Source organism: Monodelphis domestica, chromosome 5 (genome assembly GCF_027887165.1).
Source record: "Monodelphis domestica isolate mMonDom1 chromosome 5, mMonDom1.pri, whole genome shotgun sequence".
NCBI lineage: Eukaryota > Metazoa > Chordata > Mammalia > Didelphimorphia > Didelphidae > Monodelphis > Monodelphis domestica.
The window spans coordinates 230,410,735-230,438,341 of record NC_077231.1 but is presented as its reverse complement, the minus strand read 5'-3'; the positions used below and the strand labels follow the sequence as shown (position 1 = coordinate 230,438,341).

General features: G+C 35.8%; 1 protein-coding gene across 2 annotated transcripts in view; it reads right to left on the bottom strand.

Annotated features, from left to right (window-relative positions):
- ACTR3B (actin related protein 3B) overlaps window positions 1-14,005 on the bottom strand; it is a 136,059-nt gene extending 122,054 nt beyond the window's left edge. The window contains exon 1 of one of the 2 annotated variants that reach the window (XM_007504647.2): window positions 13,670-14,005. In XM_007504647.2, the coding sequence (XP_007504709.1) occupies window positions 13,670-13,713 (44 nt within the window). In that variant the 5' untranslated portion in view covers window positions 13,714-14,005. The other variant, XM_056799948.1, reaches the window with a different exon arrangement.
- Window positions 14,006-27,607: the final 13,602 nt, after the last annotated feature.

Below are 27,607 nucleotides of genomic sequence, written 5' to 3'. Positions count from 1 at the left end.
TAAATAGGTCTGGAGAACTTGTGACAAATATCCATGAGCTTCAGAAGCTTTTTAATGACACCCAGCAAGTAGCTATAGAGACTCATGTGAATCCTAATGATAGCTGGTGGAACCTCTCATGCTTGCAAGAAACAGGTTTGTTTGCAGTTATCATTAAATGGGCTCTTATAATTTTGGGGATTTGGTTACTTTTTAGAATCTATATTAGTTGTTGTACTATGGTTTTTAAGTTAAGAGTGATATACATTTCATTTTTGAGTGAGCACCTTTTGTGTTGTGCCTCAACTTGGCTAACACATTGTTATATAGAATATGAATGGTAAAATTATAATTTTTAATTAATTTTTTATGTTTTTAATAGCATATTTGATTTTTTTTCTTTCTTTTTTCCTAACCTTGGTGCTATTTGAAGTACATGAGATCAGTATTAATGGGTTTTTTTACTTGGAGGATAAAGTTTACAGTATAAGTTTATAGTATTTGTTTGCCCTAGTAATATGCATACCTAAAAGGCTTTTGACTATGGAAACCTGCCATTTATTGATAAATATTATGGGACTTTGTTTAATGATTATGTATGATTCTAAGAGAAGGGAACAAGAGAGCCACTATACTGTGCCAAGTAGCATGAGGTCAAAACAGACCAAATCCAATCCAGGGAGGATTGTTGAACTTCTATGCCAAGACAAAAGGACTTGAACTTAGTATGCGAATCAAGGTTGTCATGCTTGACATATGTTAACATACAGGACTTCCTTGGACCACACTCCATGTGCAATACTTTGAGTCAAATGCCTAAGATTAGCTATCATCCTGGCTCCCCCTATCTCTGACAGTACAATCAGACCAGGGAATGATTTTTCCCATTTGCTATTGAAACTTAGTCCTTTCTCTCTAATAGTTTGGCAATTTTCTCTAGTCCTGGCTGCAAGTGGGTACAGTACTATATTGCTGCTATTGTCCTACAGGCTTGTGGGACATAAGTCACTTTAATAGAGCCTTACTGTGATTCAAGAACCTGTTACAGGTTTTTTTTAATTTTTTTTACTCAGAATTTTATATACGTAAGATTTTTATTTTTTAACATTTCTGTATTTCTTATTTTTATACAGAATTTCATTATCTTTTTATTTTTATTTGGGTTTTTTTGGGGTGGTTTGTTTTGTTTTTTTCTTTTTACAATTGTTACATATACCTCATAACTCAGTCATATATCCCAGTGTGATTCTGGTGTTGGTCAATACCATCCTGGGGGGGGAGGGGGTGTGTGTAATTATCCTAAAAATCCAAGGTTTAAAATTTTTTGGAGAAATTTCAGAAAAAGAAATTTGCCAACACCCCAAAATCAAGAAAGTGAATCCTTTTGGAGAAGGTGCTGTAAAGATGCCTGAAGAAACTACACACTGAATCAAAAGATCTAGACTGAACTTTGGGATATAATGAACTAAATTGAAGGGGCTGAATATACTTATTCTGAACGTAAACTCTTATGCCAAAGGGGACTGCCCCCTAATTGGCATTTTGTCAATGCGTCTATTAATCAGTTTTTGTATTTTACTCTCATCCATAACTACTGTAACTCCCTCTCAGAAAACTGCAATATTGTATGGACTTTTAGCTAGAAGGTATTTAGAGTTATAAGATAGTTATATTTAAATGATCCATTGGGGAGACAGATCTCCCAAAGGATCACAGGGTGAATTGTGTCAAGGAAGTTTATCCCCTCCCCCTTCTCTGGAGCTTTACCTGTCTATCAAACATTCCTGACATACCACAGTTGTGCAAAGCTTTGCGTCAGTTCTGTACGTCAATAAAGGTCAAGGTTTGGGGCTTCTGAGGGAGAGAATTGAGAGAATCGGGGGATAATGGAGAAGAGGACAGAGGAGGCAGGTGAGGGAAGGAAAGAGATTAGCAGGCTAGGCACCAGGTGGTCAGGTTATTTATAGGAATGTTTGTCTACCCTTCCAATAAACTTTATAAAATATATATCTGGGTAGAAATATTATTTAATTCTTACAAGAATAGTATTGATCAGATTAATATATGAACTTAAAACATCAAAATTAAATCATAAACAAAAAAATCAGCAGAATACAATAAGATACAAAGACTTTCATAAAACAATGGAGTCTGAGAAGGTTTGAAAATTTCACCTCCAGAGTCTTTAAAGTTCCTTCCCTATTCATTTAGGTTCCTTTTGTCACACCTCTGGGATCTCCCATAGTGAAGGAAAACTCTTCATTGAACATAGTGTGGAGAAATCGCAAATTGGATGTATCTTACAGACTGAGCAGGCCTAATGGCAAGGGGTTGCAAGGAGATGAATTTCAACCCTGAATCTCAGGCAAGATAATCACAAGGACCAGTGCAGGAATGGTAGGAAGAAAAAGCATCCTAAAACTGGGAGTTGTTTGAAATAGGCAAGGTACCTCTCTTTCATAGAGTGAGCCATAGTTGCAATTTTACTCCCTGTTTGGAAGAGTAAACTTCCTTCCCCTTCCCCCTTGAGGTAAAATTCTAGGGAGCAGCTTGCTTCCCCTGACATGTGGACAGGGAGCTAGGAAACTAATTATTGCCTATGGGAAACACACCCAGGCTTTTACCAGCTGCCCAGAGAGTGGCTCCAAGGACTCCCAGCTTGTGTGTCTAAAGACACAGCAGCAGCAACCAATAATAACAACAGCAACAGCAGCAGGAGCAGGAGAGAGCAGGATCAGGAAGATCAGGAGGATCAGGAGTGCATGGCTGGGACAACCCGGGAGGCTGGATGGGCAGCAGTAATGCCAGAGACAGCAGTGAGGAACACTGGCTCAGGCAGATAGGCATGAGAAGCAGCTTATCTCTTCTCTGCCAAGATTCCCCAACTAAGTCCCTCAAACTAGTCTGCCTGGGCAGGTCAGCCGGGTTAAAAGTGGGAAAGAAAAAAAAATGGCAGGAGCAGGGCAGGAGCTTTAAAGAGAGTTCAGAGTTCAGGGGAAGAGGGGGGGGGGGCAGGGGTGGATGGAAACATGGCTTTGAAAAATTTATCTAGACTATCTTAAAAAATTGGGAATTCTTTCTCCAATTTCAGTGGGTTACCATTATTGTAAAAATTAAAATTACTGTACAATAATGAAAATATTGTATTATATAAGATTTATTAATAATGACTAGAACCAACAAAATAAAAAAGGTAACAAAATAAAACCACGTGCCCATGGCTAATCTACCTGTTCAAACAGCCCACTCCACCAAAGTCACAACCCAGTAAGCCAAGCCGGCTATCCACAGAAGACCACCCTATTTATTCTCCTGTCTACGTCAGCACATAAGGACAGGAAATCAGTGGGCTCCTGAGAAATGTAGTTTAAAGGCACAAGATTTCCAATTACACAGTTGATAAAGGGAGCTTTCATTTTGATATCAGTATATTTGCAAAAAATTTTCAAAATTCTTATTATAGGACCTACAAAATTTATTCCTTCCAGAAATGAAAATTGTAAAAATACTAAAAATGTATTTAGTATCACACAGGAATGTAGCAAAACTCACTGAGAAAGTTAAAGCAATGCTTTCAAGAGTTACTCTGGAAAAGGGCAGAAACGGTTTCAAATTCCATTATTTGTAAAGTTACCTGCTCTTTACTTTCATTATTTTTGCTACATTTTATTTGTATTTAAATGGTTTAGGCAACCTAAGAACAAGTGTACAATATGCAATAAAAATAAATTGCTTGATATTCATAAAGTCACTGTAAATCAAGTACAGCAGTAAAACAAAAAACCTATGTATTTAACTTTTTTTAGTTTTGCTTTTGTTTTGTTTTGTTTTTGTTTTGTTTGATACTTGCCTAACATGCATGTGCTGTAAAAATAGTTAACAGGAAAATAACTTGAGATGATGGCTAGCTTTGTTCAATGTCTTATGAAATTTTCATGAACAATCCAAGCATCATTGTTAAGTAAGAGTATGTGTATTAAGTTAATGTAAATGTAATAAAAGTTTTATGAATGGGGAAAAAAATAGCATTATTTACAATAGTTTTGTTAGTCCAAGGGAAAGTAAGGGATTAGCAGAAGCAGCAAGAGGGGAATTGTGGGTCATAAAAAAAAAACTAACATATTACAATTAAAAAAAAAAAACCTTACCTTCTGTCTTAGAATCAATACTGTGTATTGGTTCTGAGGCTGAAGAACAGGAAGTGTCTGAGGCCATATTTGAACCTAGGACCTCCCATCTCTAGGCCTGGCTCTCAATCCACTAAGCCACCTAGCTGTCCTTCATACTACAATTTTTAACTAAAAACTAAAACCACAAATGAGAAACCCAATGAAAATATGTAGAGAGAATTTCATTTCGTTGCTGAGATATATCTGTGCTATCACTGGATTTATGTAATTCTTTTGCCAGCACAGACTAAAAACCCACCGAAATTCTCATGAGTTTCTTGTCTGGATATTTCAGTAAATTTTCAACAGAAGATCCATTCAAATGTTCTGAAATACTTCCAGGATTGCTGGAAATGTAATCTTTTGTTTTGTTTTGTAAATATAAACAGTACTAATACAGCAATGAAGCTGTCAGTTTGCTATCTCTTCCTCTGACACACAAATTGGTCTGCTTCCTTTTCTGGTTATATATGTCTTTTTACCTTTTCTTACACAAAAGTCATTAGTAATAATGTACTGTAGCTTTCTTAGAGCCACCTTTACATCTTTCTCTTGAATTTTAGGTCAATCTGAAATTCCTATTTTAACTTAATAAGATTAAGAGCCATCAACTAACAAACATTCAATCTTTTAGCATTTAACTAGGTAGAACCAAATTAAGAAGCAAACAAAATATTTTGTGTCTTACTTTTGGATGTGACTGAAATTATGGTTATAGTAATGTGTATAGAGTTCTAGTTCTGCTGATCTCAGTTTGCATCACTTTATTTCCCTGTATTCCTCATGTCTTATCATTCTTCATTATATTCTATTATTATAACATGATTTAATCTTTTTCTAAATGCTTAATATATTACTTTTATTTTTTCACCATTACAAATAAAATAGCTATGAAAATTGTTGTCTCCACAGATCCTATGCCAGGAGAAATATCCTAACCCTATTCTCCCTTGCAATCTAGGCTAGTTGTGGTTTTTTTAATAGACATCAAATCTATCCTTGAGGATAAACTGGCTCAGGGGACTAGAGGTCTGGGCTGTTGACTTCACTCCTGGGTTATCTAAATTATAAAAATTGGCCACAGGGAGCTCTAGGTATTCTCTGATGGTTGGCTGGCAGTTCTCCATGGTCAGCTCTTAGGTAGAAGAGTTTCATTCAGCTGAATATCCTTATAGAATATACTTCTGCTATGGTTAATTGTTGAATAGGTTGGTATCTTAATCTGTTCTAGAAATGGCTATTGTGAATTTTAGATTTACTCCACCCTGCTTAGTCTTTAGAATTCTAGCAATCAGGAACGTATACACTCCCACTTAAGGATTAACTGTAGGGGAGGATGGCCTGTGACCTGCGTGTGCTAGCAAGTGACAAATCTAAACAATTGACTGACTGACTGACTGACCCCCTGGGCTGTCCTAAGCCAAGTTTAAGCCACCATTGGTGAAACACAGGAAGTGATGTAAAGAACGGCCTTTATATTTATATTTCACGTCACTTCCCGTGAGGGTGGCTTTTGCATCTTTGGTGGCTTTGTGCAGTGGATCTTGACTTGGAAGAGCGTGGCCTGAGAGGCCTGAGAATGCTTCCCTTGACTCATGGCTGGAAGCCAAGCTAGATTTTATCTTCTGGGAAGGCCCCTTGGCTGAGGCCGCTGAACTCCCCCTGGCTCAGGCCAGGCAGAAGCAGATCTTCTACCCTTTTCCCTCTTTCTCCCTCATTCTTAATTTCTTCCTTCTATTGTAATTAAACAACCATAAAATTCTATTCTGACTTGAGTACTTCATTGGGATTTAGAATTTAAATCCCTGGCAACCATTAAATAATATATTCAGTCTCAACCCTAAAATTTACGCTTAACACTATAAACTACAAAGTGACTAACTTGAATCAAGCTCAGATCAGAATATATTCTCCTTTCCTTTATCAAAAAAACAGAAGAAAAAAGAATGGCTATATTTTTAACCTATTTAACCTAATAATTATACTACTCTCGAAAATATTCATGCTTATATATAGTCTCAACAACAAAAAATTCTTTGGATTTTTTAAATTTATCATTTCAAACAGCATCTCAAATGGATTTTTACTTAGAAGGTAATATATAGGTAAGCAGGGGTGGTGATGTAATTTGCTATATATTTAGCCACTCTTCAAATTTTGGACACATAACTTGTTTTGAATTTTTTGCTATTATAAATTAAAAAGCTATGAACATTTTTATGCAGATTAGTAATTCCTGCAACCTTTTTTATTTTTTTATGAGTTCTCAAAATGGAATCAACAGGTCAAAAGGTAAAATGCTTTGTGGTATTGCATATTGCTTTCCAAAATGTTTGTCGCAGTCTATATTTACATCAAAAATTTATTAAATTACTTGTTTCCCTAAAACCCCACAAAAATTGGATTTTATAATTCCTCCTTAATAATTTTTGCTGTGTGCTGTGTGCTAAGGTAGCATCTTAAATTTGTCTTAAATTGCATTCATTTGATTTAGTGTTTGAACATCTTTTTACACTGTTCTTAGCAATTTTTTATGTCTTTCTTCATAAATTGTTAGTGTCTTTCAATTATTGCTCCACCAGGGAATATGTATTATTAGCCTCATAAAGCACTATCATGATATAGTAAAAAGGGCATGATATTTGGACTCATATCCTAGCTCTTCCACTTATCGTCTGTATAAACTTGAATAAGTTACTTAACTTCTCTAGTCCTCAGTTTCTTCATCTGTAAAAAGAAGGATTTGGACTTGATGACCTCTACAATCCGTTCTGGGTCTCAATGTATAAGCCTATGAAATATGCATTCGTTCTTTAAGGATTCTAGCTATCTGACTTTATCTGATATATCTACTCCACATACATTTTCCCAATTATTATCTTCTTTCAATTTTAAATATACTGATTTTTATTATACAAAATCCTTTCATTGTTATAAAATCAAAATTAAATATTGTCCCTAATAATGTCTATTTTTTACTGCTAAAAATGACTAGCTTTTTAATAGTTAAGGAAAAATATATTTATTTTCTTCTATTTTTATGATTAAAATATTTAGACTATATAGTTATTTATGACTCATCTACAATTGCAGGCATTATTTAAAATATTCTGTGAAATATAATTGTGTGGCAAAAGGTAAAAGATGTGACTCAATCCATTTTTTCTTTCTTCAACTATCTATTCTTCCCAAAAGTTTTTTTTTTATTAATGATTATATTACCAGGCTTCTATGCATAGCACTACACTAATGCTTATATATTCTATTACACTAATCGTTTGTTTCTTGAATTCTACTTCTACTAGAAAGCACAATGTACGTTCCCAAGCTTTACCCACCTCTAGACCCAATTGACTCTTATCTACAGCACCTGATCAAGATATATGGAAGCAGCAAGTAGCAATAGGAAGAATAATGGATTTGGAGACAGAAAAGTCAGTTTAAATCCTAAACTCTCTTACTACTAAAGAAAAACGGGAGAACTCAGGCAAATCATTTAGCATCTCAGGGACTCAGCTTTCTCATATATAAAATAAGAGGGTAATTTCTAAAGTTTCTACCAGTTCTTAATCCTACAATCATTACCTTAAAGCCATGTCTCATTGATGTGGAAAATTGTTTTTATTCACTTTTTCTATAACTTGAAATCTTAAATTAATTTCTTCTGAATAATTATGGTTATTATTGAAGAGGAACTTTGTAGCCTTTACAGGGCTTAAAATAGTTTGAAGTCATCTGTGAATAGGAATATTTGGAAAATTTCCCCAATGATAAGGAATTCTCTATTTAAACTCTAAACAGGACATCTTCCTTAACACCAATGAATAGCTTAAGTGTAATGTATCCTGTATGCCTCACTTGATACTACTATTCAGAAGCTCAATAAAGAAAGATAATATTATCTCTATAGCACAGAAGGATAACTTGCATGACACAAGCTTTTACAGTTCTACTTTGTTTTACCTAAAAAAAATTTTAAAGCAACTTAAAACAGAAAAAGCAAGTTCTCATTTTCTACACTTCTGAGTTGTGTGATTGTAGAGATACAGTCTGCTGCAGAAAACACCTTCTAAAACATTTCAAGAATATCCTCAAGCAAAAACCATTTTCATCTGAAGATCTTCACAAGGCAAGGCAAGGCATATGGGTCAATAGCTGTAGCAGAACACCTTTCTGTTGTCCAGGTTGTCAGAAAGAATGAAGTTTTCTTTAAATAACACACAGAGGCTTTGATGTGAAAACAAAACCAAAAGAAATGCTCTAAAGAGGTAGGAAAAATTCTACCTGGCATCTGAAGGATTGATTGAGGGTGAAATGGGGGCACATAGAGGAGGAAAAAGAAGAAAATGACCCAAGATAACTGAAGCTAAGAAACAGACACAAGGTTGTTCTCAAAGAGCTCTAGAGCTGATTCTAGTGAAGAGAAAGTAGTTATTTGCACTCCAAGGAATGAAGATATGGATTCATAGATACTGACCAATAAAAGATTATACAATAAGGGTCAGGTGAAGAGGAGATGAGTAGTAGTGATTGGTGACTCCCAACTTAGAGGGATTAAGGTAGCTATGTGATAGATAAGAAAAGGGAAGTCAGCTACCTTCTTTGAGAAATACATCCATACATAATAGGAAACTTCCCAAGACATGTCAAAGCAAATTACTACTATATATTTCTAATAATTGACATGGCACAATTGATTTTGACAGAAAGAATATATTAAAAATATAGCGTTCGGTAAGAAAGAAGCAGACACCACAGAGGATTTTCATCATTGCTTCAGAAAAGGAAGGAAAATCCCGAAGTTAGCACCCAATTAGGATGATGGGGTATGAGAATGGGATATGATTTTATGGACCATGACTTAAAATACAAGAATGACTAAATTTTATCCAGGGATAGCAGACAAGTAAGACTTCATTGACTTGGTGTCTTATAAATCTAATCAAAAGAAGTTTAACCTAAATGAGGAAAAAAGAGAGGAGACAGAAAACTGTATCTAACAGTCTAAATACCATATAAATCAGGGGTTCTAAACCTGGGATCTATGAACTTTAAAAAAAAATTTTTGATCACTGTTTTTTTATAAAAATTTTTATTTCATTTGTAATTTTATATATTTTCTTTTATGTATTTTAAAACATTATTCTGAGACAAGGTCTATCAACCTCACCAGACAGCCAAAGGGATTCATTACACAAAAACCAATTAAGAAACTATACCATAAATTGTAAAGTAGTTTATATAGGAAGAAAATACAAAAAACACCCATAAGTTCAGAACTAGCAAAATCACAGGAAAACAGTAGGGGGACAAAAAATCCATGGCTTCTTGTACAAAATGTAGATTACATGAAAAATGAACTAAAGATTGATATTTGTATGCCTATACGTTGCCAAAAAGCTACCATTTAGAATTGCTACTTTCCATGCCTTCTGATCTCTAAATCACTTCCAGGACTGAGAAGACAAAAATAGCAGCAGATAAGGAAACAATAAATGTACATAAAACTATTTGTACTCTATCCAAATAGTCTGGTAATAATTTGAAAAGTGTTAAGTCTTCTAATCCATTCCCTCCAGTAATTTAACAGCCTTTTTCTATAATTCCTCTTTAATAGTAACATGTTGATTCTTTAAATCTTCAATGTCAGAAGAATCACTCTGACTGCTGTCAACTCAATATATTTATATAGAACTTGAATGCCTCCCACCAATATGTGCTTTAAGCAAAAAGTAAATAGAATTTAACTCAAATAATTACTGTTCAGAAATGTAATGTAACTTCTTTAATATAATTTTAATGACATGTACCAATCAAGGCCAATAAAAAAAAAGCTTTCCTTGTTTGTATCAATAGATTTTCAAAATAATCATTCAATAATTTGGGGAAATGAAACAAAGAACAACTAGTCAATCTGATGTAGTCCTTAGCACTAGAAGCATTAAAAGACAAATGATACAAAAACTTATAATTTTACTTTGAAATAAAATGTCATCTTATCTCTATTTTCTTTGCTTTACATATTTTTTTTAAAATGCATTATTGCATCTACTCTTTTTGTGTTGGCAAAGAATTGGAAACTAAAGGGATGTCCCTCAGTTGGGGAATGGCTAAACAAACTTTAGTATGATGATAGTGATGGAATACTATTATGCTATTTAAAAAATGATGAACAGGATGATTTCAGAAAAAGCAGGAAAGACGTACATGAACTGATACAGAGTAAAATAAGCACAATCTGAAGATCATTATACACAGAAAAGGCAATATTGTGGAATGATCAAATGTGATAGACTTTGCTACTAAGAGCAATACAGTGATCCAGGACAATTCTGAGGGACTACCTCCAGAGAAAGAATTGTTGGAATAGAAATGCAGGTGAAAACATAGGATTTATTGTTTGTTTTTGTGGCTATATGTTGGGGAGGGTTGATCCTATAAGATTATTTGTTTACAAAAATTAATAATATGTTTTGCATGATAATACATGTATAACCCAGATTGAACTGCTTGTCAGCTCCAGGAGGGAGGAAGGAAGAAGGGATTGAGACAATATGAATCATATGACATTGGAAATTTTAGGTGAAAATTTGTTATTAAAATAAAATGTTTAATTCAAGATATAAATAAAATTTAAATTAATTTTAAAAATAAAATACATTCCATCAACTAACATAGATTGGTCTTTCAAGGTAAGTCTCAAGTTCCTTTTACTGTTGAAGAATTTGTATATTATATGAAAATATTAACATCATATTCTTTTATAGGTTTTTTATGTTAATGGTAGGCTGAAAAGAAAGCTGAGAAATTATTTGAACTCTCTCTAATACATATACCCAAAGTTCTTTGATGTCATTGCTCTCATTCAGCTAGTTGTACTATAATCAACCTATGTAAAGTAGAAGTATTAATATAACTAGTATAGTACTTTAGAACAGTATCTTATTCTTGAACTCAAAGTGTAGAAAACAGTCAAGTTCTGATGCCAAATAAAGTGAAACAAATACAAGGTTCAAATAAAACTCATTAATCCTAGGAAAGTTAATAAAGTTTCAGTCACTTGGGAAATATAATGCAGGATGGGAATTCATAAAACCCCACACTGGTTACAAGAACAGTGTATCTATTTCAAACCTTCTGGGGAAAACTCTGACAACATTATTACTTCTGGGCACTGGAATAATAACTACACCAGAAATAGCTTTATTTATTCCTTAAAATAGTACAGATCACATCTTAATTCTTTTTCTCCAAAACAGCCAGAAGTGAACAGCACAGTTTCAGAATATGAAGCAATTAAATACAAATTATTTCTCTGATGGCAACAAGCATTTCTCCTTCCCCCCACCCCCCAACAAATCATTCTGACCATGTATTTTACCTTTACCAAAAAAATTAGAAGCAGATTCAAGTTAATGTAAAATTAAGACATGAAAAGTCTAAAAGATTTTATTGCTATCTTCCATAAATGGTTTATGATTAAATCAATACAATAAATTCAAAAATAAAAGCAAAGTTCTCAAAAACAGATGCTAAATTTTTATTTTAGAGACCCTTTTTAACATTCTTTAAGCTTTCATTCTGATCTCCATTGAGGAAAACAACACTCCAAGGATAAGTAAAAGAAAGAGGAAGCCAACAATTTCTTCCCAGGAGTTTTAACAGTATTGACCCATGCTTGTGGTTTGCATACTAAATTAACTTCTAAATAAAAACCTACAAAACTCCCAATACATTAGATTTCAGGAATAACTGTTGGAATAAAAAAATACATGAATGTAAAAAATACATAAATTGTTGGAACAGAAAAAAGGCACAAACTAGTTTCATAATCTAAACAAATGATCAAACTGTTGAAAATTTTATAAAAAAATAGTCCCACAAAATTGAAAAGGAACCAAAATCAAATAGAATCAAGGCTGTAATAAATATATTAAAAGGATATTTTGTGACAAAAATGATTAAAAACTTCCTCAAAGTCCTTTAAGTTTAACACCAGACTATTTTGTTACCCGCCCCATTCAAATGCAAGAATTTAAACTAGAATTTTCAAATACTGTGTATATATTTGAATATATATATATATATATATATGAAGGTATAGTGTGTGGAGAGTGAAATAAATCAAGAGGATGAGAATTTACTTTTAATACCTCATCACCATAATCACCTGTCTAAATCAGACTATCTTAGGCAACTAAAAGTAGATGAATTCCTTAGAATTCAAATGAGTTGAATTCCTGTGAATAGAATCTTCTTACCAGTACTATTTTAGGAGAAGTAATCACACTGGAAGTAAAAAACTGTAATCAAGAAAAGAGCTTTCACAAATTAAGCCTTTCCCAAAAATGAGGTATATCATTTTTACTCAATATATTTTAAGGCCCCAAAAAGTGTTTTAAATAAACCTAAGACAGGAACTCTGTAATAACTAACCTTTAAAGTATGTGATTTTAGTACTAGACCAAAATAGGTTTGAGTATACTGTTTTAATATGGTACCAACATGATGAGGTATTGGTGGAGGAAAAAGAGTTGGAAATGGGTTGAAATGTTAATGTCACTAAAAGACTAATGGACAGGAATCATGAAGAAAAATTATAACAGTGGAAAGAATGCTAAATTTGGAGTCAGGATCTACATTCAAATCCCAACTCTGCCACAATTACCTGTGTGACCTTAACTAAGTCACTTCACCTTCCATGTCTTCAACTGCAAAAATGATTATATTAGATGACCTCCAAAAACCCTTTCTGCACTAAATCTATTTAAAGTCCTCTAGTTAGAATAGGTTAGATCATCATACAATCCAAGATGCCTTTGGTAAGAAAGAAGAAGCAGAAACAAGAAGAAAGCCTTAAATGGCATGTGAAAGTATTGAATTTTGAGAGGTATACGGGGAAAATAATTAAGTTCCTGAGTGAAAAGATTTTTAGCCTTCCTCATGTGTTCTGGTATCTGGAAGGTATAGGACTGGGGGATGGGGATATGAATGGACATGGACCTGGGAATGGAGTTGTGAGATAAAGGACAGGAGTTGGAAGATAGAGGTGAGAGTAGGGGTGGCAGAGGTGATGATGAGTAACACAGAGAGGTGAGGATGGGGATAGAAGAGAGGTCGGAGAGGAATGGGATGGGAAGGAGGTGGGGATGGAGTTGGGGGATAAAGTACAGGGGCTAGGGGATGGGGAATGAGGGTGAAGAATGGGAGAGAGGTGAGAATGGGGTCAGGAAGGAGTTGGGAAAGAAAATTGGGATGGGAAGGAGAAGGGGACAAGGGAGATGAGAATAGGAATGGAAAGAGATGGAAATGGAGTGGAGATGAGGATGGAGGTGTGGGTGGAATGAAGAAAGGGATGGGATGGAGGGTCCTTCCCACTCACCTGACGCCTCAGGCTGCGGAGCTGGGGCGAAGGGCAAGGGAAGGGAGGCACCTGGTGATGAGAGTACATCTCGGCGGTGGGACATGGAAGGCGGGGTTAGAGGCGGGGGCGAGGATGGACAAGGACAAGCGGCTCTTACCCGGTGCCACAGTCCACCACGCAGGGAGGCAGGTAGCTCGCCATGCTCGGCAAGCGCTGTCACCACAAGCACCTCACCCCTCAGCCGGGGAGCTGACCCCACGCGCCGGTCCTGCCTCCGCCGGGATTCCCGGAGGGCTCCGGTGGCAAGTAAAGCTTCCCCTCGGCCGACAGCCTCCCCGCCGGCCGCCGGCCTCGGCTAGCTATTCTCTTCTGCCCGCCCCCTTCTCTCCCTTCCCCCCAGGGCCGAGCTCCCCCAGCCACCTAGCGCTGCCACAGGCGACGCCGCACCGGAGCCCGGATGCACCCAGCTCGCGCCGGCACCACGTGATGCCTCGCTCCTCCTCGCACCACCCCTAGCTGCCTGGGGGTGGGGCTCTGCATGAAGCCGCGATGGCCATCTTTATTGAGGTCAGTAGGATGCTTTGCCCTTATTTCTCTCGCTGATTTATTGAATAGGAAGGACGAGAGCTTGAATTGATGAAGAGAGCTTTTGTTTCAAGGTCAGCGTATCAGACATCAAAAAACACTGCCACTTGCCCCTAAAATATGCTGGCTAACAGTCTCCTATGTATTCCTACGTTTAAAACCTCTTTTTTGAAAAGCAGTATGATGTAAGAAGAAATGAAATGAAAGATGCCTAGTTTTGAACCCTGCCTGGAAAGCATGCTAGTTTTATAACCTCCCATCGATAGTGTATATATCTTGAATGGACATAGGTGTTTGCATGTAGTCCCTCCCATTAGAATCTCAGGACCCAGAGAGAAAGACCCCTGTTACTGCCTCTTGGATCTCCAAAGCTTACCCCACTGCTTGGCACACAGTAAGCACTTAACAAAAATATGTCGACCACAGGCAGGGCACTTCATTTCTCAGTGAATAAAAAAATCTAAGATTAAAATTACTCGAATTGCCGATCTGCATCTGAGCAAGGAATTTCTACATTGGAAATTCTCTACATTTATTATAGGACCTAACCCCAACTCCAAAAAAAAAAAAAATATATATATATATATATATAGTATTTTTAAAGTTTTTCTAAAGGAAAAGTAGTGCAGCAAAAATAAAACTAGAAGCAGGAGACATAGGTGAGCCGACATATATCCTGCCAGTTACTAAGTGACTTTTAAGTCACCAATTCAATGTGCTTGGGTTTCCTCACTGTAAAAGAAGGGGCTTAGAGGGGATGATCTCTAAGATTCCCAACAGTTTTGATAGTGAATGCAAATTAAAGAATGAAGTTACCTAGTAAAAAGATGCATGAAATGCAGAGCTTAAGGTCAGAGAGATCAAATTCCACCTGGTACAATAGTTGGGTGCTTGCTTTACCAAGTCACTTAACTGCTATATCCTTTGGAAAATTCTCACACTGAAAGCTTGCCCTAATAGTACAGTTCCTTTGTATATCTATGTAATGTGTGAGGGAGCTTAGTCTGTCAGGAAAGACTAGAGGGCTGCCAAGATCAGCCTTGCCCACTTTATATTTGTTCCAAGTACCATGGAGTATGTAAAGATCCCTATAAGAGTCATCTAGCACCACATGAGTGTTCTGCAGAGAATGAGTGCTCAATTAATATAATAATAATAATAATAATGAAGGGATCTGTAATCACATCCATTTGTGTACCCTCTCCAAAATAGCCTATTATCCAAGGCATCCATCAGCTCATCCATGCCTATCCATTTTATGCAATTTTTGTCCAAGTTCTATAAATCTTATATAGGGGTCCACATAACATTCTAGGGATTGATCTCTTGGTCGTGACATAGCTCAGATACATCACTCTTACTGTTAACTGCTGACCTCCTTTACCAATCTTATCTCTATTTGAATGTGTATTCTATGATACTTTTTGCACACAATCTTTTAGTGGTTATACAGTGTAACCTATTTATTCTCTCTACATATATCTCTCTGATGCTCTTTGGGTGATCCACAAATTTAAGTCCTTGGAAATAAATCATAATATCCCATGAGTCAAATATATATATATATATACACACATATATAAGTACATATGTATATGCATTGTGTTGCATATGTATGTATACATACTTATACTAAATATGTTGCATATAGATACACCATGTATATATATGTTTAGCCCCTAGGTGTCACTCTAGTGCCTGACTATCTGTGTCCTCACTCCTATCCCTCCCAACTAGAAAGGGGCAGTCAAAAGCCTTCTGAACCATCTGGGGCAGGACTTTATTCTTCAGTTCCCTCCTCTCACCCCCTCACTCCATTCTCTTTCTTCCCCCAACCTCGTCTCTGACTGTCATTCTGTATATTTGTATATGTATACACACACACACACACACACACAGATGGATGAAGTAAAATGTTTTGCCTCTGGGATCGACCAAACCTCCTTCTCTTACATTGAACTGTACCTGGTGATTACAACAAATAGAAATGAAAGACAAACTTGTTTGAGGTGAAGACAAAAAAGAAAGCCCCAGGTTCCATTCAATTCTGAGCTTTGAAGTTTAGCTAGGAAATATACAGAATAAAGTGATTCAAAAATATACCCTTAGGTGGTATCCTTGACAATCAAGCCAGAAGCAGGATACTAGTTGATGTATTATGTGAAATAAAAATCACTTCAGAGCTGCCTCCCAATTACATTTTCATAGTAGGATTACATTTACTGTCATATTCAGCAAAACAATAGTATAAACCAATTCTATATATGAATGAATCAAGATTAAGTGGGGAAGGAATATTACACAGTGAAAGGAAATAGAAAACTCTAAAAAAAGAAAAAAATGTCTTAAAAGAAGCCGGAGGGTAACAAAACATAGAAAAATGTCTTCAAATGCCCATCTATTCCTATTCCTACTCCAGTCTGATAGTGACCTATTTGCCTGATAGAGAAGACTGGATTCACTTTAGCATTCTCTAATCTCTCTTCACCTCTGATCACTCAGTACCTCAAATTTTATGCAATGGAAAGATCTCATATTCTGTTGCCCAAACCCTACATTGTTCCAATTGTAAACTCCCTCCTCCCAAGGAACTATCTCATTAGTCTCTGGAAGACTGTAGGTGGGACTATAAAAAACACATGCAGCTTTCTGTTTTAAAAAGAAAATTTTGGAATAAGAGAAAATGTTAATTACCCAAATGCAAGACAAACCATTTTCTTGTGCCTATTCAAATCTAGATCTAGCTTAAGAATGTAAAGATTAAAATTTTTAGTTTCTCTGCTAAAGGTATTATAATTTTTAGAGGTTTGTTAAAAGATTAAGAAATAAAGAAAATACAAAATAAGAAAGCACGTGGCTAGGAGAGCCAAATGGCCCATGTAATTACACTTACACTACATCTTGAGAGAAGCATGTGCTTGGAAGTGGAAGTAGGAAGAGATAGAGTAGGCAAGATATATGTACTGAAAGACCAGTTTTATAGGCTACCTATCCAATTGCCTCTAGTAGCCTAGATGATAGGCATTCTTCATCTCTTTGTTTTTTTCCTGTGTGGATAGTTAGACTGAATTCTTCTGGCTATGAGCCTCACTTGGGAGCTTCTATACCAGGGATTCTTTACCTGGAGTCCATGAATAGATATCAGGGTTAGAATTGGAATAGGGAAAATATCATTTTCTTTCCACAGATCTCTAATTGATATTTAGCATCTCCTTCAACTATTTAAAAACCTTATTTTAAGAAGAGGGCCTTAAGTTTCACCAAACTACCAAAGTGGCCCATGACATAAAAAATGTTTAGAACTCCTGCTCTACAGTATTCTGAGGCTTCTGGAAATCAGCACAATGTCATGTGCAACAGGAGCATCTGGAGTGCCTCACCATCTGAATTATACCATGATAACAGCAAATGCTTTGATGAGTATTATCTGTTTGTAACTTCACTGGTTACCAATGATTATCACTAATTATAATAATTTCCTAATAATAGCAATACTTTAGTATGTTGCTCTATTGCTTTCAAAGTATTCTAAAATCATAAAATTATAAGAGATCTTGGGGATCATGTAGCCCAACCCCATAGCTTTACAAATGAGCCTTACACTGAAGTTGTTATCACTCTTCTGCCTTAGAACCAAGGCAAAAGAAGGTAGGAGGTTTGTTTGTTTGTTTGTTTGTTTGTTTGTTTTTAATGATGGAAGTGCAGGCCTACAGAGGAAAGGTCATAGGTTTAGATCTGTCCTCACATCCTTCCTAGCTGTGTGACCCTAGGCAAATCACTTAACCCCCATTGTCTAGCCCTTATTACTCTTCTGCCTTGGAACCAATATATAGTATTGATTCTAAGGGAGAAAGTAAGGGTTTATTTTTTAAAAATGATGAAATTGAAACTAAAACTTGAACTTGCCATTCTACTCTACTACTCTACCATTATGTTTCTTAATTATTATACAATACTATCTTTATTTGTAAATAATGCTACTTTACCTCCTCTCAATCATAACCATTCCTTTTTTGCACTAACCCTCTATGCTCCTCTAAGTGATAGTCAACTGCTTGTATTGGTTACAGAAATTAAATCAGTTTAAGGGTACTATAATTATGCTGTGCTTGGAGCATTCCAATACGAATATGGCCAATGGGAGAATCTGATACAGGCATTTTCATCTTTAATTGGCAGTGATTTAGGACCAGGAATTCACTGAGCTAGATGGTTAGCATTGCCTTAATAAGGATCTTCCAAAACATAGCAAGAACTATGTCAACAAGTAGGAAAAGTATTGTTTTTCAAATGATCAATCAAGGTCCAAGAAAAGATCTTTTTGTTCAAAAGTATAAAAACCAAAGAATTCAGTCTTTATCCCAGGCAGACCATGTCTCCAGTGATAAGCAAACTGACATCCTGCTATACATTATTCCTAGCTAAGCAATGTCCATGAGAACATCATCTTTGGGAGTGCCTTTACATTGCTAAATAAGTGTACTTGTCACACTTCCCCAATTTTGCTTTTCAGGCTTCTATTAAATGCTTTTTGGGAGGACTCGAACACTAATATACAGCTATGTGACCCTGTACAAGTCACTTAATCACAACTGCCAACCCCTTACAAGACAGAAAGGGTTAAAAAAAATTTTAACAGAAAGTGCCAACTTTTTCTGATATCAGAAAGCTACGAAAGCAGTACACTATATTTAGTATACTGTATAATATACTGGGCAGCTAGGTGGTAAAGTGGATAGAATGCCTGGCCCAAAGACAGTATGTTTCCTCTTTGGGCGTTCAAGTCTGCCCTCAGACACTTAGGAACTGTGGAAGCCTAGGAAAGTGATATAACCCTGTTTGCCACAGTTTCTTATCCATAAAATGAGCTGGATAAGTATCTTCAAGAAAATGTGTATGTTCCAAGAAAACTCCAAATGGGGTCATGCAGAGTCAGACACAACTAAACCAGCTGAACAAATATAGCATACAGTGTACCCCACCTAAGTGAACATTTAAAAAATGCTTTCTCTTTCTTCTTAAAATTTCCAAGGACACTTTATCTGGATCTCTCATACTCTCCTTCCTATTATGTTTATTAGTGTGCAAATATAATATCCTCCTTGGTAGAATGTTAGCTGCTCAAAAGCAGGGACAGGTTCATTTCTAATTTCTATGTTCCTAGTACATTGACTAGAGAAGGCACCTCGCAAAATGTTTGTTGTTGGTTAAGATTTTAGTTAAAATACCTGCTTCCAAAATTGAAAAGTAAAAAACTAGCCTTAGAGATCCTCTTGTCAAATTATATTCAGTACATGAAAAGCCAGTCAATTTCCTTATGTCCATCTGAGCTGGACTAAGAAGGAAGGAGCAATCTAAAGGCAAAGCCCCCTTCAAAAAAAGCTCAGCCACCAGCTCCATGAATCTTAAATCTCAGAGCTGTGAGCAGTATTTTGTCTGTTCTCAGTTGCTATGAGGATGCATGCAAAGCTAAGTGATCTCTAAGGCAACCAAGGTCGACTCATCTAAGAAGTGGCCCTGAGCACCCCATTCTTTTCAAAGCAGTTGGCATCTACTACTGTCAAAGGAGGGCGGAACTGTCACAGGCTACAATGAACTGCGCCAACAGCTCTCAGCAACAGTGAGGGGCAAGGATCCAATGTGCAGGATATTGTCCCATTCAATAACTCCTGAACCTTGTTTAGCGTTGGTTGAAAATCAGAGAGATAATCTAGGCCAAGAGCTACAAGGCAATGAATTGCTGAGAAAAACAAGACTTTGACTGTTACTTGGCCTTCAAGAACATCCTCCATTAAGCTCAAAACTATTCCTTGAGTCCAAGACGTGCTATAAATGCAATTTTCACCTAAAATTAGATAAACTCAGAAAATTATTTCAATGATAATTTCCTGACTGAACACCCCCAATAATGCTGAGTGCTTTGCCAAAGAAAATTCTAAATTTAGCACCTTAAAGTTTACAAATGCTTTCTTTTCCAAAAAACCTGGGAAGTAATCTAAGTGCTATTTTCACTTTTTAACAGATGAGGAAACTGAGATTGCTAAAGGTGAAATCACTTCCCCTAGGGTCACACAGATAGGAAACATTAAAGCTGGAATTCTCAGCTAGGTTCCCAGGCTGGAAATACAGTATTCTTTCTTCCATACTATTATTCCCCTCGGGGGGTTTAATGTCTAAAATAAGGATATCACATAGACAAATAGCAATTATACAAAATATAATATATGGAATTTTTTGTAAATATTTGCCCAGAAGATGGTAAAGCTGTAGTCAAACCAGGCCCTTACACACACAAAAAAAAGTAAGAAATATAATCAAAAGAAAATAATAGGGAGAAGCTAGATAGCACAGTGGATAGAACACCAGGCCTGGAGTTAGGAAGACTTGGCTTAAAATCTGCCTTCACACACTTCCCAGTTAGTTGTGTCATCTTGGGTAGGTCACTTAATCTTGACTGCAAACCTCACTGCTTTTTCATCTTAGAACTAATACTAAGACAGAAGGTAAGAGTTAAAAAAAAAGAAAGAAAAGAAAAAAAATTCCAACAAAGTATAGTGTATCCCTTCCATGTTGCAACTTTTCCCAGAGCAGTCAGTATATTACAGATCAACATGAAAAACTAATGGGAATATTTTCAGAGTTTTACAGAAGCTGCAGAAGACATATAAAGGCCAGCAGATGACACAGAAAAAAAGTTTGGAAACTCAGAAATGTACACTTAACCCAAAATTTACAATAAGGTACTGTAAAAACCCTCATAAAAGAAAAAGAAACAAAAGAATCAGACTTCTTCCAGTAGAGAGGGCCAAAACATTTTACATGGATTTTCCAGATCACAGGGTCTCTGCACTCCTAACTCGAGTTGTAGAAGGAGTTGTAGAAGGAATAATCATAATCCCTGAAGAAAATTAAAAGAAAAAGGAGGGGGAAAACAGATTATCTGATTGGTCCCATATTTTCTCAGATAACACTCTTACATCCTCCCTGGCCTTCAACACAGATTCTGGCTCCTGGCTGGCTATGGTGATTGCTGAATCAAAGAAAATTTAAAACTAACTATATACAATAGAAACAACCAAGAATCCCAGAAGCAGTATGTTGAAGTAGATAAAGGACTATACTTGGAGAGAAGAAGACAGATTTATATCTTAACTTCAAATTCTTATTAGCTGTGTGAACTTGAATAAATCAGTCTTCTTACAACCCAGTTTCCTCATTTATAAAATTGGAATAATAATAATATCTATCTTAAAGAGTTGGGCAGTTAGATAAGGCAGTGAATAGAGTGCTGGGCCTGAAATCAAGAAGATTCATTTATACTAGGCCCCCAAAGTATGTTATCTCCAGAGTGACTACCAATATTTGAGGTTGTGGTGGATATAATTTTTTTTTATTTTATTTTAAATTTTGTATTCTATTTATTATTTTAAATTTTATTGTAAAATTTTTTCCATGGTTAAATGATTCATGTTGTCTCCCTCCCTTCTTCCCTTCCCACCCCCAGAGTTGACAAGCAATTCTCCTGTGTTATACCTATATTATCACTCAAAACCCATTTCCATATTATTCATTTTTGTAATAATCTTTAAAACCAAAGCCCCAAGTCATAAACAAGTGATAAATCATATGTTTTCTTCTGAATTTCTACTCCCACAGTTCTTTCTCTAAATGAAGATAACATTCTTTCTCATAAATCCCTCTGAATTGTCCTGGATCATTGCATTTTAGCAGTAAAGTCAATCACATTTTATCTTCCCACAATGTTTCAGTTACTGTGTACAATGTTCTCCTGGTTCAACTTATTTCACTCCACATCGGTTCATGCAGATCTTTCCAGTTCTTATAGAAATCAATCATTTCTTATAGTATTCCATTATCATCATACATGTGATGGATATAATTCTTGCCCAGCGTTCTCTTAGAAATATGTAATTCTCCTAATAAATACCAGTTGACTCTTTCTATGCTTTAGCATAGCAAGGAAAAAGATTAAAATAGTGAGAAAACTAAAAGAAGAATGGTTAATTCTCTTTATAGGCTGGCTCAGGGGTGCAGATACTGATAAGAATCTGTCTTCTCTAGAGTTATAGAGAGCCAAATAATCTTGGAGGTAGTCCTAATTCCATGTTAGCAAACCTATGGCATGCGTACAGGAGTGTGCCAGAGGGGGCTCCTCTTCTCTCCCTCTCCACATGCACCTGAGGACATTTCTCTCATCACCTGCCTCTCTGTCCAGCAGCCTATTATTATGGAGCACTTCCTTCCTCCCCTGTCTAGGATAAGGCAAAGGGGCTCACATGCCATGTGAGGGTTGCAGTTTGGGCACTCAATCTCTAAAAGGTTCGCCATGACTGCCCTAGTTAATGGTAATCATTCACAATATGTCTGCCATGCTCTCAATAAGGCACCAGTGGACATGTACACCCTCTCCATGGAGGGTTCATAAAATGCCTCCAAATAAAGACTTGTGTTCTAGGAGCTCATTTAATTGATGAAAGAGGTCATCAAATTGATTATCTTGCTCAAACTCTCTTCCATAATCCATTATAGAAATAAGAACAAAGGACTTGGAATTGATGGCTCAAAGAAAATATCAAAGAAATAATAGATAATTATATTAAGAAATAATCTAACAAGATAAAATGTCAAAAATTTCTAGGATGTAGCTAATTAATGGTAATAACATGGGAGAGGGAGGAGGGTAGAGGAAGGGAGAGAACATATACTCTATAGCAACAGTTCTGTTCCTTGTGAACAGAACATGCAACCAGATAAATAGAAGAGTAACATATTTCCACAAACACAAAAATAAAAAATTTAGTAATCAAAGAGATAAATAAATTTTAAAACAAAAAGAACAGAGATGATAAATAAAACTAAAAGTTTTTTTAAGTCTACTCAAAAAGGTAAACCATCTCTTAACTTGATTCAAAAAATAATTAGCAATTTTTTAAAGTAGAAATTTTCCATCAATAGAAATGAACTTTAAAAAATGATCATAATTATGCCCAATTATTTGCCAGCAAAACTGAAAATCTAAAAGAAATAGATAAATATTTATGGGATCATAAAATATCTGGATTTAAAAAACAGGTGAGAAAAAATCTAAACAATGTCAGAAAAAGAAATTGAGCCAGCAATAAGTGAACTCCAGAAGGGAAAGAAAACACCTGGTCCAGATGGATTTATAAATGAATGTATCAAATATTTACAAAACAATTAACCCATATGCTATATGAATCATTCACAAAATTTAAGAAAGAAGACACTTTACCAAACTACAATTGAGAGTAATATGTGTATAATACTCAAATTAGGTGGAGATAAAGCAGAAAGAAAATGATAGGCCAATATCATTAAAGAATATTGATAACAAAAGTATTAAATAAAATATTGAAAAAGAGGCTGAACTAATATATCCAAAGCATTCATAAGAACCCATTTTGATTGATTTTTCCATTAATTCAAGAAAAGTATAAATATAATAAATTATGCCAATGATAAAATATACAGCACCATAAATAACTTATACCAAAATTTTACATTAATAATGCTAAAATATAAAGAAATAAAAGGATATTTCTCTCAATATGATCAAAAGTTATCTATTTAAATTCAAGACATAGCATGATTTGAAAAACAAATTCAGGGTTTTCCCATTAAGATTAAGGAAGCAACAATGTCCATTGTCTACACTATTCTCCAATAGAGTTTTAGAAATTCAGTATTTAGCAATAAGAAAAAGGAGAAAAATTTAGGTAATGAATACAAAGAGGAGGCAAAAATATCTCTTCCCAGATGACATAATGAATTATAAAGAGAGCATCAAAGAGTCAATAAAAATGAAATGAAATAATATTGCCTTCGCAATGTAACAGGTTATAAAATAATAAATTTTTCTTTATTGACAAAATCCAGGAGGAAGAGATAAGCAAAAACTTTATTCAAAATAACTGAAAATACATAAAATAAATCTACCAAAATATACAAAAAAACCTATATAAATATGACTGTGAAACTCCTTATGGAAATAAATGAAAATTCAAACAACTAGAGACATATTCATTGTTCTTAACTGGACCGTGTAAATATAATATAAATAAGTGTGCCAATTAAGTTAATTTATAGATTTAGTGTTAGAGCAAACTATGAAAAAATTATTTTATAGAGCCAAATGAGATAATAATAACCAAATTCATAAGGAGGAATAAAAGACCTGGATTCACAAATGAAATAATTTTAAAATTAGGAGTGAAGAGGGCTTTACAGAACCAGTTCTCAAACTATATAACATAAACCAATAATTATTAATATTATATGGTATTGGAGGTAGCTAGGTGGCTCAATGGAGACAAGATGGTCCTAGGCTCAAATTTGACCACAGATACTTCCTAGTTGTATGACTCTGGTCAAGTCATTTAATACCCATTTCCTTTTAAAAAATGCTTTCAAAACATATGTTACTGGTTAAAATGCAGAAAAGTAGATCAGTGGAATAGACAAGATGAGCAAGATCTAGAAGCAATCAAACATTAATTAGCCCAATATCTCATGAACCCCAGGGGAAGGAACTGCCTATTCAACACAAACCACTAGAAATATTGGGAAATAATTTTGCATATGTTAGGTTTTGGTCAACATTTTGTGTCATTTCCTATAATAAAAGTTCTAATGGATATGTAATCTAAATAGGTCAGGGAAGAAATACCACCTAAGATACTACAATACAAATTGAGTAGAGAAGGAAACGAAGGGATAACACCTATCATAAATAGTTTGCTTGAGCAAGGCATATTGAGACCTACAGATCTGAATTCAATAGCCCAATTTTAGCTATTAAAAAGAATAAGCTCAATGAAGATGGCACTCCCACCTGGTGATTTGCCATGGATCTAAGGGCTGTGAATAATTTTATAAGGAAAAGACACACTGTCACACCATCGCCAAATGATATCATAACCCAAATACCTGCAGAAACTAGGTGGTACACAGTGTTGGACTTGAGCAACACTTACTTTACCATACCGTTGCACACTGATTCTCAAAATATTTTTGCTTTCCATGGGGACAAACTCAGCTGTGCTATACTATATTAGTGCAAGGATGTTGTGAGTCTGCTTCAATATTTTGCCAACTGTTGCAAAGAGATCTAGCCACCATAACTTTCAAACATAGCAGATTAATACACTACGTGGATGATTTGCTGCAAGCATCTCCTGACCCAAAAACATGTTTGGAAGATTCAAAGAAATTATTGATAGAACTTTATAAGAGGGGACATAAAATTTCAAAAAAGAAGATTCGGTGGGTCCTTCCAACAGTGAGATATTTAGGATTTGTCCTGGAGAGGGGCACCAGGAAAATCTCTAATAATAGAATAGCAGACATACAGAAGCTAGGTGTCCCTAGAACTAAGAAAGAATTTAGATCTTTTCTAGGGGTTGCTGGTTTCTCAAGGCAGTACATAGTGGGATCTTCTCATATTTCCAAATGTTTAACTGATTTGACAAAGAAGGACATTAAAGAACCGTTACAATTGAACAAATAACATTTACTTGCTTTGTCTCGGTTGAAAGGAGATATTATCAGCTCCAGCTTTGGGAATACCTTATTATAAGAAAGAATTCCACTTGTATGTCCATGAAGCAAAAGGTATCACTTCTGGAATGCTTGCACAGTATTTTGGGTTAAATCTGAGGGCTATTGCGTTTTACAGTTCTATCCTCAACACGGTTGCACAAGGAATGGTGCATTGCCTCAGGAGCATAGTAGCTACAGCTCTAATAGTCAAGAAGTCATATGATATAGTACTGGGATGTAAATTGCATGTGTATTCTGCACACCCAATTGAAAAACTGTTGTGGTCGCAGAATATGCATTCATTCACCGATGCAAGAATATCCCAGTATGAAGTCATTCTGTTAGGCAATGATAACATCACAATTCATAGATGTGCACCATTGAACCCAGCAACTCTGATTTCTGATTTGCCAATGGGTGGAGAAGTATTGCATGATTGTGATCAAACAGTAGAACTCATGCACAAGCCAAATGAACGCTTTTAAAGATACACCTCTTATAAATCCAGAAATAGAGTTATACACAAATGGATCCTCCTATGTTCGAAGTGGGAGAAAATTCACAGGGGCAGCGGTAGTTGACAGTGACAGAATGCTTTGGCATGCATCACTACCAAGTCATGTCAGCACCCAGGGAGCCGAGCTCAAGGCTCTGCTCATGGCCTTAGAATTAGCTAGAGGGAAAAGAGCTAATATTTTTCTGGATTCGCAATACATTTTCTCCACTGTAAATTGGTCATCATACATATGGAAAAACAGAGGGTATAAAACTTCAGCTGGGAAACCAATTGCATATGGCAACCTAATAGATCATATTATAAGTGCTGTAGACTTTCCTAAAGAGGTGGCCATAATCCATTGTAAGGTACATACTCATGGAAAGTACAGAATATGCCTAGGGAATGACAGAGCAGATATAACATCAAAATATGCTTCAAGGTTCGGACCCCACTGTATGCTAAATTTCTCTCTGATCAAAAAGCATAATCTCACTGAAGTCTACGACGGAGAAGAAATACAGTCATGGAAAGAACAGCTAGGCACTAAAATCGTCAAAAGTGTCTGGATTGCTCAAGGGGGTAAACCTATTCTCCCTAAAAAGCTATATCAACATCTATGCACCGTAATTCATGCAAAGGACATTACGGAGTGCAAGGGATTCTGGATACCATAGGGAGGTATTGGACAGCACCAGGAATAACAACAAATGCCATTAGAACTTTTCAGGCATGTGAAACATGCAGAAGATATAATCAAGGACATTAAAAGAGCATAGCATTGGGAGGCAGACCACTCAGCTATTTGTCTTTCCAGTGTGTTCAAATTGATTATATCAACATGCCTAAAGACAAGGGATACAAATATGCATTGGTGATTGTGGATAGACTGACTAGATGGGTTGAAGCATGTCCATCCAAGAAACATGACACTGTGATAATAGTGAGATTTCTATTAAAGGAGATTATACCTAGACGTGGCATTCCTGATACCATAGATTTGGACAAGGGGTCCCACTTCACTTCCCAGGTTCTACAAGAAATCTACAAGAACTTGAGGATTAAGTGCAACTACTCTTAAAAATATAAATATATATGTACATAATAAGAAGGTTCAATGGCTGAGAGGGCAACGCAGCAAAGCACTGTGGAGTGCTTAGGGCGTGTTGGAGCACAAAAGACAACATGGTCATCCAATGCAGCTGAGGAAGTCTCCAAGTGTAACGACTTTTCGTGCCACTGGACCCAGGCTTCCAACACCGAGAGAGTGGGACTATCTCTGTGCATCAACTTTTCAACTTAAATCTCCTTCACGCACAAGTGTCTTTGTGCACACTCATCTACATCACAGATGAAAGCACACAAAGACAATATTCATCCTCGGTTACTGAGAGACGACTACTACTACTACTACCATTCAGTTTATCGGCCCCA